At 38.8% G+C, this 13,139-nt stretch overlaps 2 protein-coding genes across 2 annotated transcripts in view; both read left to right on the top strand.

Moving 5' to 3' along the window:
* Positions 1-6,979: 6,979 nt before the first annotated feature.
* LOC132124002 (CCAAT/enhancer-binding protein delta-like) lies at positions 6,980-9,080 on the top strand. The gene is made up of 2 exons (XM_059534720.1): positions 6,980-7,316; positions 8,615-9,080. The coding sequence occupies exons 1-2, from the start codon at positions 7,119-7,121 to the stop codon at positions 8,930-8,932; spliced, it is 516 nt and encodes a 171-aa protein (XP_059390703.1). The 5' UTR covers positions 6,980-7,118; the 3' UTR covers positions 8,933-9,080.
* A 3,806-nt stretch (positions 9,081-12,886) lies between these two features.
* The window catches only part of slc22a17 (solute carrier family 22 member 17), a 12,908-nt gene continuing 12,655 nt past the window's right edge, over positions 12,887-13,139 (top strand). The window contains exon 1 of the mRNA XM_059535452.1: positions 12,887-12,903. The gene's annotated coding sequence lies outside the window, so the exon portion shown is untranslated. The remainder of the gene's footprint in view (positions 12,904-13,139) is intronic.

The raw sequence follows: 13,139 nt of genomic DNA, 5'->3' as shown, positions 1-13,139 counted from the left end.
CCAGCTTCTGCACCAACTATACATAATACATATTGAAAAAAAATTAAAATAGCACTTAATGTCACGGCAGGGATCCAATGAGGCACGGAGATAGAACCAATTGCAGGTAAGTCATTTATTAAAGGGTAATCCAAAGGGGTAAACAGTCCAGGCAGGGTCAAAACCAGAATATCAAACATAAACAAGACACGAAGACAAGGCAAAGCAAGGCAAGAAGCGACGGACATGAATAAACTTTCAAACATTTAAACAAGGACTCCGTCCACATACTAAGACAGACCGGGTTATATACACAAGGAGAGACAAGCGCTAGTGGGAAACTGACAGGGTGTGATGATAGGTAATTAGTGACAGCTGGGTGCAATAATTAAGCAGGGACGTGAGGAATGTGATTAATGAAGTGAAAGACACCGTGGGAAAAGAGGACATCTAGTGGACACCCAGGGAACACAACCCAGACACTGTGACAATACCCCCCCTCTACGGAGCGGCTCCCAGACGCTCCACGACAAGACACAACACAGAGACAAGGAGGGAGGCGGACAGGTGGAGGCTCAGGGGGAGGGACGGAGGGCCAGAAAAAAAAAATCATGGGGAACAGATACCAGAAGTGTAGACACAAAACAGAGAGACCAGGAGGGAGGAGGACTGGAGGAGGTTCAGGGGGAGGGACGGAGGGCCAGGCTCACAGAGGGTAATAGGCAGACAACAAGAAACACAAAACATAAGTCCATAAGGACATAACGTGGTGCCCACCAGGGCGGAACAGAAGACCACCACAAACGTGTGATCAGGGTGGAAGCCCCCCCAGGGCGGAGCAGAAGACCACCACAACCGTGTGGTCAGGGCGGAAGCCCCCCAGGGCGGGGCAGAAGACCACCACAACCGTGTAGTCGAGGCTGGAGTCCCCCAGGGCGGACCGGAAGACCACCACCCCCCTGTGGTCAAGGCGGAAGCCCCCCAGGGCGGAGCAGAAGACCACCACAACCTTGTGGTCGAGGCCAGAGTTCCCCAGGGCGGAGCAGAAGACCACCACATCCTTGTGGTCGAGGCTGGTGTTCCCCAGGGCGGAGCAGAAGACCACCACCACCATGTGGTCAAAGCGGAAGCCCTCCAGGGCGGAGCAGAAGACCACCACCCCCCTGTGGTCAAAGCGGAAGCCCTCCAGGGCGGAGCAGAAGACCACCACATCCCTGTGGTCGATGCACAAAGCCCCCAGGGCGGATCAGAAGCCCACCACTTCCGTGCGGCCGGATCAACGGAAGGACGAGACTCTGGTAATTCCATGGTGTCTCTACTGGACTCCAGAAGATCGGTGCTGGCCTGACACTGCTCATGAAGATCATTGGTGACTTGCATTTGCTCATGAAGATCAATGGTGACTTGTCTTTGTTCATGAAGATCAGAGGTGACTTGCCTTTGTTCATGAAGATCAGAGGTGACTTGCCTTTGTTCATGAAGATCGCCGGTGACTTGACTCAGTCCTTGAAGATCACCGGTGACTTGACTCAGTCCTTGAAGATCACCGGTGACTTGACTTGACTCTGAAAGGTGAATGGTGACTAGCCCTGACTCTGGAGGATCAGCGGTGACTAGCCCTGACTCTGGAGGGTTAACAGTGACCCGACTCGACTCTGGAGGGTCATCAATGACTAGCCCTGACTCTTGAAGGTCATCGGTGACTAGCCCTGACTCTGGAAGGTCATCGGTGACTAGCCCTGACTCTGGAAGGTCATTGGTGACTAACCCTGACTCTGGAAGGTCATCGGTGACTAGCCCTGACTCTGGAAGGTCATCGGTGACTAGCCCTGACTCTGGAGGGTCATCGGTGACTAGCCCTGACTCTGGAATGTCATCGGTGACTAGCCCTGACTCTGGAATGTCATCGGTGACTAGCCCTGACTCTGGAGGGTCATCGGTGACTAGCCCTGACTCTGGAATGTCATCGGTGACTAGCCCTGACGCTGGAGGGTCATCGGTGACTAGCCCTGACTCTGGAAGGTCATCGGTGATTAGCCCTGACTCTGGAAGGTCATCGGTGATTAGCCCTGACTCTGGAAGGTCATCGGTGATTAGCCCTGACTCTGGAGAGTTCCCTGGCACCTGACTCGACTCTGGAGAGTTCCCTGGCACCTGACTCGACTCTGGAGAGTTCCCTGGCACCTGACTCGACTCTGGGGAGTTCCCTGGCACCTGACGCGACTCTGGGGAGTTCCCTGGCACCTGACGCGACTCTGGAGAGTTCCCTGGCACCTGACGCAACTCTGGAGAGTTCCCTGGCACCTGACGCGACTCTGCAGAGTTCCCTGGCACCTGACGCGACTCTGGAGAGTTCCCTGGCACCTGACTCGACTCTGGGGAGTTCCCTGGCACCTGACGCGACTCTGGGGAGTTCCCTGGCACCTGACGCGACTCTGGGGAGTTCCCTGGCACCTGACACGACTCTGGGGAGTTCCCTGGCACCTGACTTGACTCTGGGGAGTTCCCTGGCACCTGACTCGACTCTGGGGAGTTTCCTGGCACCTGACTCGACTCTAGAGAGTTCCCTGGCACCTGACGCGACTCTGGGGAGTTCCCTGGCACCTGACGCGACTCTGGGGAGTTCCCTGGCACCTGACGCGACTCTGGGGAGTTCACAGGCACCTGACGCGACTCTGGGGAGTTCACAGGCACCTGACGCGACTCTGGGCAGTTCACAGGCACCTGACTAGACTCTGGGCAGTTCACAGGCACCTGACTCGACTCTGGTCAGTTCACAGGCACCTGACTCGACTCTGGGGAGTTCACAGGCACCTGACTCGACTCTGGGGAGTTCACAGGCACCTGACTCGACTCTGGGGAGTTCACAGGCACCTGACTCGACTCTGGAGGGTCAACTGGCACCTGAATCGACTCTGGAGGGTCAACGGGCACCTGAATCGACCCTGGAGGGTCAACTGGCACCTGAATCGACTCCGGAGGGTCAGCTGAGACTCTCATCCTGTGCAGCGGCGCTGGGCAAGCAGCCACCTTGGGCCATGACTCTGGACAGGCGGCCATCTTGTACTGTGGTGCTGGGCTGGCGGCCATCTGGGGTTGTGGCGCTGGACTGGCGGCCATCTTGTACTGTGGCGCTGGACCAGTGGCCAATTTGGGCATTGGCGCTGGGTTAGCGGCCATCTTGTGCAGTGGCGCTGGACTGACGGCCATCTTGTGCTGTGGCGCTGGACTGACGGCCATCTTGTGCTGTGGCGCTAGGCTGACGGCCATCTTGGGTTGTGGAGCTGAACCGGTGGCCAATTTGGGCATTGGCGCTGGGCTGGCGGCCATCTTGGGCTGTGGCGCAGGAACGGTGGCCAATTTGGGCATTGGCGCTGGGTTAGCGGCCATCTTGTGCTGTGGCGCTTCGCTGGTAGCCATCCTGGGCAGTGGTGCTGGACTGGCGGCCATCTTGGGTTGTGGCGCTTGGCTGGTTGCCATCCTGGGCAGTGGTGCTGGGCTGACGACCACCCCGCCGGAAGAGACAGAAGTGGCTGGGGCATCCCACCGAAGCCGATGCTGCAGGTAGCGCACGAATTCCCAGAATTCCAGTGTCTCTAACTGCGCCATCTCCTCCTGAGACACTGGATCATCCAGCCCGCCATTAAAATAGTCCTTGAGGGCCGCATCGTTGTAGCCCATGCCCTCGGCCAGGGACCAGAACACCTGAGCCAGGGCACCAACTTCATTGCCCTCTTGGCGGAGGGCGATCAACCGAAGGTACTTGGTTCGCCGCTCCGCCATCTTGGCTGGGGAACGGAAAAATGACATACCGCTGGTTCCTACTGTGACGGAGTCCTTCTGTCACGGCAGGGATCCAATGAGGCACGGAGATAGAACCAATTGCAGGTAAGTCATTTATTAAAGGGTAATCCAAAGGGGTAAACAGTCCAGGCAGGGTCAAAACCAGAATATCAAACATAAACAAGACACGAAGACAAGGCAAAGCAAGGCAAGAAGCGACGGACATGAATAAACTTTCAAAAATTTAAACAAGGACTCCGTCCACATACTAAGACAGACCGGGTTATATACACAAGGAGAGACAAGCGCTAGTGGGAAACTGACAGGGTGTGATGATAGGTAATTAGTGACAGCTGGGTGCAATAATTAAGCAGGGACGTGAGGAATGTGATTAATGAAGTGAAAGACACCGTGGGAAAAGAGGACATCTAGTGGACACCCAGGGAACACAACCCAGACACTGTGACACTTAAGCAGTGTACAGCGTGGATTTTGGGTTTATGTAATAAATAATCAGGTTATTTTATATGATGTATCAAAAAATAATAATAATAATAATTAAAAAAAATTTATAATATTGTATTTATATATTTTTTCTTTATATAATGTATTATTATAATTTATATATTATATATAATTTATTTTAGAATTTTATTTATTTAGTTATATATATATATAATTTTTTTTTTTTTTTTTGGCGATACATCATATAAGATAAGCTGATTATTCATTATAGTTATGAAATAAACCGCTTAACATTCATGACAATGAGTTCCAGCTGCTTTTCCTGAGATATTACTGTATTACACTTATCAAATGCAATGCTAAAAAATAAAATCAGGAAAACACAAATTACAGTAAATTAACGTTTTGATAGAAATGTGCGTAGACTGATGAAAACAATGCCAAAAAGCTAAAGGAAAATGTTTCTGAAACCGGCTTAATTTCCAATATTTATATTTATATTTTTCTTTGGTTTTGGGGTGAAATATACCGTAGACATTTTACTGTGAGATGCACAGATGAAGAGACAGAGAGTGTATATGCATCACATAAAGCATCTTTTCTTTGTATCCCTGAATCGTGATCATCACGCCGTCTTCGTGAAGGAAATTGAATTGGAACAGATTTTAAAGGAGTAGTTCACCCAAAAATGAAAACGTGCTCACCCTCAGGCCATCCTAGATTAGGATGGGTTTGTTCCTTCATCAGGTTTGGAGAAATGTAGCATTGCATCAGTGTCTCAGCAGTGGATGTGAATGGATGCCGTCAGAATGAGAGCTGATAAAAACATCACAGTAATCCACAGCACTCCAGTTAACATCTGGAGAAGACAAAAGATAATATAACAATAATCCATAATAACACTTCCTCCAGTGAAAAATCTGAATCAGGAGAGAAATCTGCGCGGATCAAGCAGCGTTTAAACAGAGAGACAACAAGAGATGGACGTTTTCACTGCAGGAAGCTGAGAACATCATACAGTCGTCGCTTCTCTTTGTTTTTTGTTAAAAAAGCACTGTAGTAATGTATTTTCTTCTCCCCTTGAAAGTGTTTTTAGGAAGTTACTGCTTTGTAAAACCATGATCTTTGTGCAGACTGTATTTAGGGATGAATTTGGTACAAATGTTGCAACACAGGATTTTCAAGGTTGCAAAATTTCACCAGTGTTGTAATTATATTTACATGTACAGTACATGACATGAGGAACAATGTGGATTTTGGGTTTATATAATAAATAATCATATTTATATAATGTTGTTATATATTATTTTCTTTATGTAATATTGTATTATTATTTATATATTGTATGTACATTAAATTAAATTAAATTTACATGATATGAGGCTTAAAATGACACTCTTTAGTAAAACTAAACTAAAACGAGAAACTGTGTGGAGAAAAAAAAAAAAAGTAATAGTAACAATTACAAAAAATTAAATTAAAACATAAAAAAAATAATATAAAAATGTCTCTGTTAAAACATTAATGTTATTCACCTTTCCAAAAATAAAAACATAAAAGATAATGAGAACAATGTGTACAATCAATAAATCTATAAATAAAAAACAGAAAAAATATGATATAACAATACATATGAATATGAAAATATGAATAATAATATATAACAATTAATAATAATGGATGATAATAATTAGAAACAAATATTAGATAAGAAAAGATGGTTAATAATTTGAAATGTAATTACAAAAAGTGATATGTAACATTTTAATTTATATATTTTTATTTCGATATAAAATATAAATTAAAAAATATGATAAAAAAACATGGAAATACTAAATATTAGTAAATGTTTATTTAATTATAGTTAGAAATAAATCATACTTAAGTAATAAAGAAAATGTTAATCATGTGAAATAAACCTATTTTTAAAGCTATTTTAATGTAAATAATAACATGAAATTGAAATAAAAAATATTATACCTTAGATAATAATATAAATAAATATACGAAAAGAGTTAATAATTACAAAATACGATTATAAAGCTATTTGTAAATATTAAATATTAGTAATTATATTAATAAAAAATATTTGATAGATAATAACAGTAAAAATAAATATATAAGAAATAAAAAAATATTTAATTATATGAAATAAACCATTATTTAAAACTATTTAATAGTTTATGATAATTTGAAATAAAAATATTTTTTTAATATTAGTAACATATATTTTTTGTAATGTATAATGGATAATATTTATTATTATGGATAATAATAGATAATTATAGATAATAATATAAACAAATATTAGATATGTAAAAAGTTAATTAGAAAATATGATTAAACTATTTGTAATTAATAAATATTAGTAATTATATGTTTAATAATATATACATTAGATAATAACAGCAAAATAATAACATTAGGTAAGAAATAAAAAAATATCAGATTTTAAAAACACGAATGTTTATATATATTTTACTTTTTTAATGTTTAGAAAAAACATTTTTGCATTTGTTTATTTTACGTGTGCAGGAAACTATTTGAGGCACTTAAAACAACTCTAATAAAACACTTGGGGGTAAAAAAGATACATAACGGTGTAGTACGTGCTTATAAAACCGGGAAAATGAAAAGGAAAAAGAAGTTAATCTGTGATGCAACATAAAAATAATTGGAGGGGGAAGGAGCGGAGGTTGTGACAGAGGAAGTGATGGTGTCATTGACAGCTGAAGTACCTGTATCGTATCGGATCCTCATCAAGATCGAGACGAGACGAGCAGCGTTTTCAAGCCACAAGTACAGAGACTGTATGATTGCTCACTTTCTGTGTTTCCTGTAGCTGGAGTTCAGTCTCAAATCTGCTCAGAAGTGTGTGTCTTCATCCACAGATGTCCGTCTCCGACAGTCCTCCGTCCTCCATCTGTATGTTTGCTCTCCATCATCAGTCCTCCAGCTCTCAGGTGGACTCGGGTCTGTACGGTCAGCCCATGGTCTTCCCCAAAACACCAGACGGCCGGAGCATGGAGCAGATGATGGGCTTCGTCCCGTACTCCTCGTGTCTGACCCCCAGCAGCTCGGAGCGAGAGGTGACAACAAATGTTTGTGATGTTTTCTTCATTTGTTCCAGTCGCTTTGGATGATAACAAGGGAAACATTTCTTCATGAAATTCAGGAGTAAACAATACACCTTTTATGCTTATTTTAATACATTTAATACATATTTTAGCTGTGCCGTTTATTGATTGTGTCTGTAAATTTAATCAGTAAATAATAATTATATTATGAGCTAAATAGTTAATATTAGCTATTAAATATTTAATGTTTTTATAATAATATTAAGTTACAATAAATAAATCTCTGAGATAGCAAGTTAAATTAATTAGTAAATACTAATTGTATAATGGGGTTAATAGTTAATATTAGTAATTATATAATGTTTATATAATAATACTAAATTAGAATAAATAAATGAATAATATATATAAATAAATATTTCTGAGATTACAAGTAAAATTAATCAGTAAATAATAATTATGATGTAAAAAGTTAATATTAGCAATTATATATTTAATGTTTAAATTAAATTGAATGTTTATATGATCATGTTAAATTATAATACATAAATGAATAAATGTCTGAAATTAGAAGTAAAATTAATCTGAAAATAATAATTATGGGGTTAATAGTTAATATTAGCAATTATATATTTATTTTTATATAATAATGTTAAGTTTGAAGACCACAATAACATAATAAAATAAATAAATAAATAAATAAATTCATACAAAAAAGTCTGTGATTAAAAGTAAAATTAAAAATTAAAGTAAATAGTTTTATTACTTAAAATATATATATATATATATTCATTATTTTATGTGTACAGGAAATGATTGCAGTTTCTGAAATAATTATAACAAATCTCTATTGTTAGTTTCCATCCAATTTCAGTTGTTTGGACAACAAAGATACATTAAGATGTAAAGATTGCTCATAAAACAGATTTTCTTTTATAAATAAATAAACATGTATGCAAAATGAAAGTCTTCATGCATTTCACCCAAATAGAGAAAATGACACTCTAATTTTAGTTTCAGTTTTAGGTTGTTGTTGTTATAATTATCTTTTTTTTAAAGAATATATAATTATATATATATATAACTTATTTTCAACGAAAATGAGAAATGTTGCCTTGGCAATAAGTTAGCATTTTTGTAATATTTAATTCGTTAATTTTATTTGATCTTAATTTCTGGTTTAAGTTTTAGTTCAGGAGCTATAGTCTAGGACTTCCAGTTCACTACATTCATTGAAAATCCCTGTATGTATCGCATTCACTTACCTTGTTTTTACTTTTACGTTCTCGTTCTCGCAAATCTTTGCGAAGGATTTTTCGCAGTTCGTTCTGCCGCCCCCGGCGTCCACCCTGCAGCCGGCCGGACAGAAGCGAGGCCCGAGCAAAGACAGCGTGGAGTACCGTCAGCGCAGAGAGCGCAACAACATCGCGGTGAGAAAAAGTCGCGATAAAGCGCGGCATCGGATCCAGATGACCCACCAGAGGGCGCTACAGCTCCAGGACGAGAACCAACGCCTGCAGCTGCACATCCAGCATCTGTCGCACGAGGTGGATTCACTCAGACACTATCTGTCACAGCGCCACCTACAGGCCAGAGAGCAGGACACCGCCGGAGAGGACGTCTGCTGAGACCCAACAAATTATTCTGGATTCGCTTTCTGATTTCCATATAGTTTCAGTCGATGGGATGGGTAAACATGACTTCTCAAAGTGAACTTGGGAAATAATACCCATTTCGGTTGTCCACCTACTGTAAATCACATCTGATGAGCATGGAATTAAATTAAGAAAATGCTAATTGCAGCCAGTGCTGGGGAAAGTTACTTTTAAAAGCAATGCGTTACAATATCACGTTACTTCCTAAAAAAAGTAAGTAATTATGTTGGGTACTTTTTATTGAAAGTAATGCTTTGTGTTACTTTTGCGTTACTTTTTAAATCTGGGCTGGGTGTCCTTGTTTGCTTTTAATATAAAAAGTTCAATTTCTGGCAAATCTAAAAGCCCTTTCGCACCAAAAGCTTTGTCTGAGATTAATTAAGGCATGTTCACATTAATTCTAGAACTACAGTAACATCTTACTCTCAACATATGGATAGGAGAGCTTTCCATCAATAAACGAGAAAAAAAGTAACAAAAAAGTAATCAGTAATGCTTTATTTTACTAGTTACTTGTAAAAGTAATCAGATTACGTACTCAGATCAGATTACTATTTATTGCGCAATTCTGACTTTTTTCTGAGTTTATATCAATTCTGCGTCGCAATTTTGACTTTTTTTTCTGAATTGCATGTTTATAGTTCACAATTCTGACTGTTTTTTCCTCTGATTTGCAAATTTATATCTCAATTATGAGTTTTATTTCTTGCAATATTTTTTTTTTCTTCTCAGAATTTTGGTTCAAAAAAAGTCTGAATCATGAAATAAAAAGTTGCATTTTTTTTGTATTATCTGTAATTTGTGATGATGACGTGATGTCAGTTGTCGCAGCAAATGAAGAAGTCATTCAGAAAAATACACAACAAACTCTTTAAGCATTGAAATTTAAATAAACCATTAAATCTTGCAACTCAGGGTAATTTTTGTACTTATCAATATTTTTTCCATATACATATATATATATATATTTATAGCCATGAACTGTACATTTTACTAAAATATTAAATACAAATAAATTAAAAAATGTCTGTATATCTATGTTTAAAACGTATACTGTATAACTTCTCAGGAAAAAAATATCTTAATTATTTTAAATTAATAATAATAATCAAAAATATAATTACTGTGCTAAAAGTTGTAATAAACAAATTTTATAAATGTTAAATTAATTCCAAACATCGCCATGTGTTTTATATGTATTTGTAACTTTATACACTACATTAATTAATTTTTTTTACGTTTTCATACACAGCATTTTTTTTTTTAATTTTGTTCCATTCTTCTGAATTTTACTTTTCACATTTTGCTGCAAAGCTATATACAGTATGATAGATATGCACACTTTTTCTTATGTTTGCATTTAATATTTTAGTCAATTATTATTTATTTATTTTTACTTCAAATGTTTTTTAAGATACTGTATATGAAAAATGCTCACAGCTGAACCGTTTCAGTTCAAATCCACCTTCAGCAAATAGTTTATTCCTGCATCAATGTGTGTGGTTTTATGTTTAATTAATTTTAGTAAATGCTAGTCAATGCTAGATAAAACAGATTTCTGCAATTGAACTTTTGACCCAAGTTACTGAAATACAGATCTCGTGACAACAAACCCCGAGTCAAAACAAGCACCCAAACCTGAAATCCATTGTGATTTTTCTCCGTTATACAAACTAGCCCATAAAATATGTTTCAGAATCTGACAGCATAGGGTCTTTCTTTATCTCGTCTGCTGGCTTGGCACTGATATCTATTTAGGGCTCCACATAACAGCAGATGATAACAGAGGAAACCTGTGTAACACCTCCACAAGAGCAAGCCCTGACGTTCATTAATTCACACACTGTTGATGTTTGTGTGTTGTAACCTGATTCCGTTCAGCGCTGGGGAAATCTGCGGTCCCAGACCTGAAATCTGGCCACAGTGTTAGGAAAGAGTGTGTTTCAACTGAGGCTGTGTTACTCAACACAGCGCCAGAGAACAGCCAGAGATCCACTCTCTCAACACCTGACCGCTCATAACCATGGGCTTATGGAACATGACATATATTTCAATAAAAGTGATTTTAAATGAATCAAATCAGAGAATAAGGTTTGATTTTTTTTTGGTGTAGTGATTCGATGTGAAGCTTAGACTGGTGATGAACCTGATGAGGTTCAACAGGAAGTCATCTAGTTTTAATAAGCAGTAAGAAAATAGTGTTTTGTAGAACATAACAGTGATAATATGTGCTATTTACGATTTTTTTCAAACCTAGTCCAAGGGGGCGTGGCTTAATTACTGTACATACTGTGTGCTCAACATCAAATCCTCTGTATTTACATCAAATGCATTCTAGTTGACTTTATATTTAAAAAATACCTTAAGTTTGCATCAGCTAACTCTCTCTCTCTATATATATATATATATATATATATATATATATATATAAGCTGATATAATTTTATAATGCATAATTATTGATTATATTTTTTAATTTTAAGATAAAACTGCTTGTACACTGGTTTTGCTGTAAATGTGAAGCACATTGCTTGGTCTGACTGAAGACATTTTACTCCGGCTGTAGGGCAAAACTTTATTTATTGTTAAAAATATAACAACAAGAAAACTCTGGACATCTTTCATACTTGATTTATAAGTTATGGCATTGTCTATATATGATAACTGTTCTGGATGCATTTAACTTTTGTTACACAGAAGGATAAATTGCATAGTCTTTAATGGGAGCATTTTAATATAACCCATAATATAATACATGTAATGCATATGGTGCCAGAGTTGTTTATAATTTAGAATTGCATAAATAAATAAAATTACATATTACATCCTTCTTATAATATATGCAAAATAACAAAGTCTACCTTTACAACATAATAGAGTGACATTAGATGGTAATAACATGGTGCTTAATAGAATTGCATGGTACCATCATGTTACAAGACAATGTAAAAAACAAATAAATAAAAATAAATATTTAATTGTAGGCTTAAAGTTTTTTTTTTTTTACAAACACATGACTTTTGTAATATAATATAACATTTTCTACAGAGTCATTCAAGACAAACAGTTGCAAAGGTTACACTTACAAACCGATAAAGGCACCATCCTGTATTTAACACTATTTTGCATAAATGTGTACAGTGTACAATATTGTGTACAAATTTTGCTATGTGTACAGTATTTTAATTTTATGTAATGCATGCAATACGCAGATGACCGGTTATGTTTCAAAACGTGCAGAGTGCATCCAGAGCACACTGTATGAGATACAGTATCCCACAATGCAATGCCTTTGACTTGACCTTGCAATGTGATGAACAGATTTAAATCTTTACACTTTTTTGACAAATGTCGCAGGTCATCCATGCATTTCATCATGCATACAGAAGAAAGAAAAAAATCTCATACTGTGCACATCTTTCATTCTGTGTTTGCCAATACTCTCATAATATACTATTATTTTAAAAGTAAGCAGTATATAGTGTGAAGTGCGTAGCATGGTTTCTTTGGAAAGTTTATAAACATTAATTTAATGTGATACATGGCTCCCTCGTGTGGCTGCACGGCTGTGCTGCAGCTGCGTCTTTAGTCTCGGGTTTCCGAAGCTGTCCGAATGTTCCCGAAGGTTACCGTCAGTCGTACCAGTTTTTCCGCCCTGTCCGCGTCTCGGAGCCGGGGATCGTCTTCCGTCCATGGCCGTGCATCCAGGCTTTATTTACCTTCATCTAACGCGTTCGTTTGGTGTGACGCGAGGCGGATAGAACGCGTCAGATCAGCAGGAGCGAAGCGACGCGCGTCTGTTTCTGCGGAGAGATTGTTACTGCGCTGGACTGTACGGGCCGAACGAGTCCAGACCACATCAGACCAGAGCAGACCAGACCAGAGCACATCAGTGTGGATGTGCTGGAGCTCAGCGGCTCGTCTGCTAACATCAGCAGAAGCAGGTGACGAAATAAACGCATTTTAATATCAGGACTTACGAACGATGCTTAGAAGATCCGTTCATTTACATAATAGCATTCCTGTTTATTACTCATAGATTCTTTAATGCATATGGCTTCTTAATTCTCCTCTCTATATAATTCCACTTACATAACACTCACATTCCATTCATTCCTTCATTGCACTTCTCCTTTTTTACTCTTTCGTCTTATTTTTATTCTTTAATTTCTCCCTTTCA

This window comes from Carassius carassius, chromosome 42 (assembly GCF_963082965.1).
Source record: "Carassius carassius chromosome 42, fCarCar2.1, whole genome shotgun sequence".
NCBI lineage: Eukaryota > Metazoa > Chordata > Actinopteri > Cypriniformes > Cyprinidae > Carassius > Carassius carassius.
This window is presented reverse-complemented; position numbering and strand designations above follow the sequence as displayed.

What these genes read in the sequence shown, in the direction of transcription:
- LOC132124002 (XM_059534720.1), top strand. Translation starts at nt 7,119, where the DNA reads ATGTCCGTCTCCGACAGTCCTCCGTCCTCCATCTGTATGTTTGCTCTC. An exon ending in CCAGCAGCTCGGAGCGAGAG is followed by an intron (nt 7,317 to 8,614) that starts GTGACAACAAAT and finishes ATCTTTGCGAAG; the next exon opens with GATTTTTCGCAGTTCGTTCT.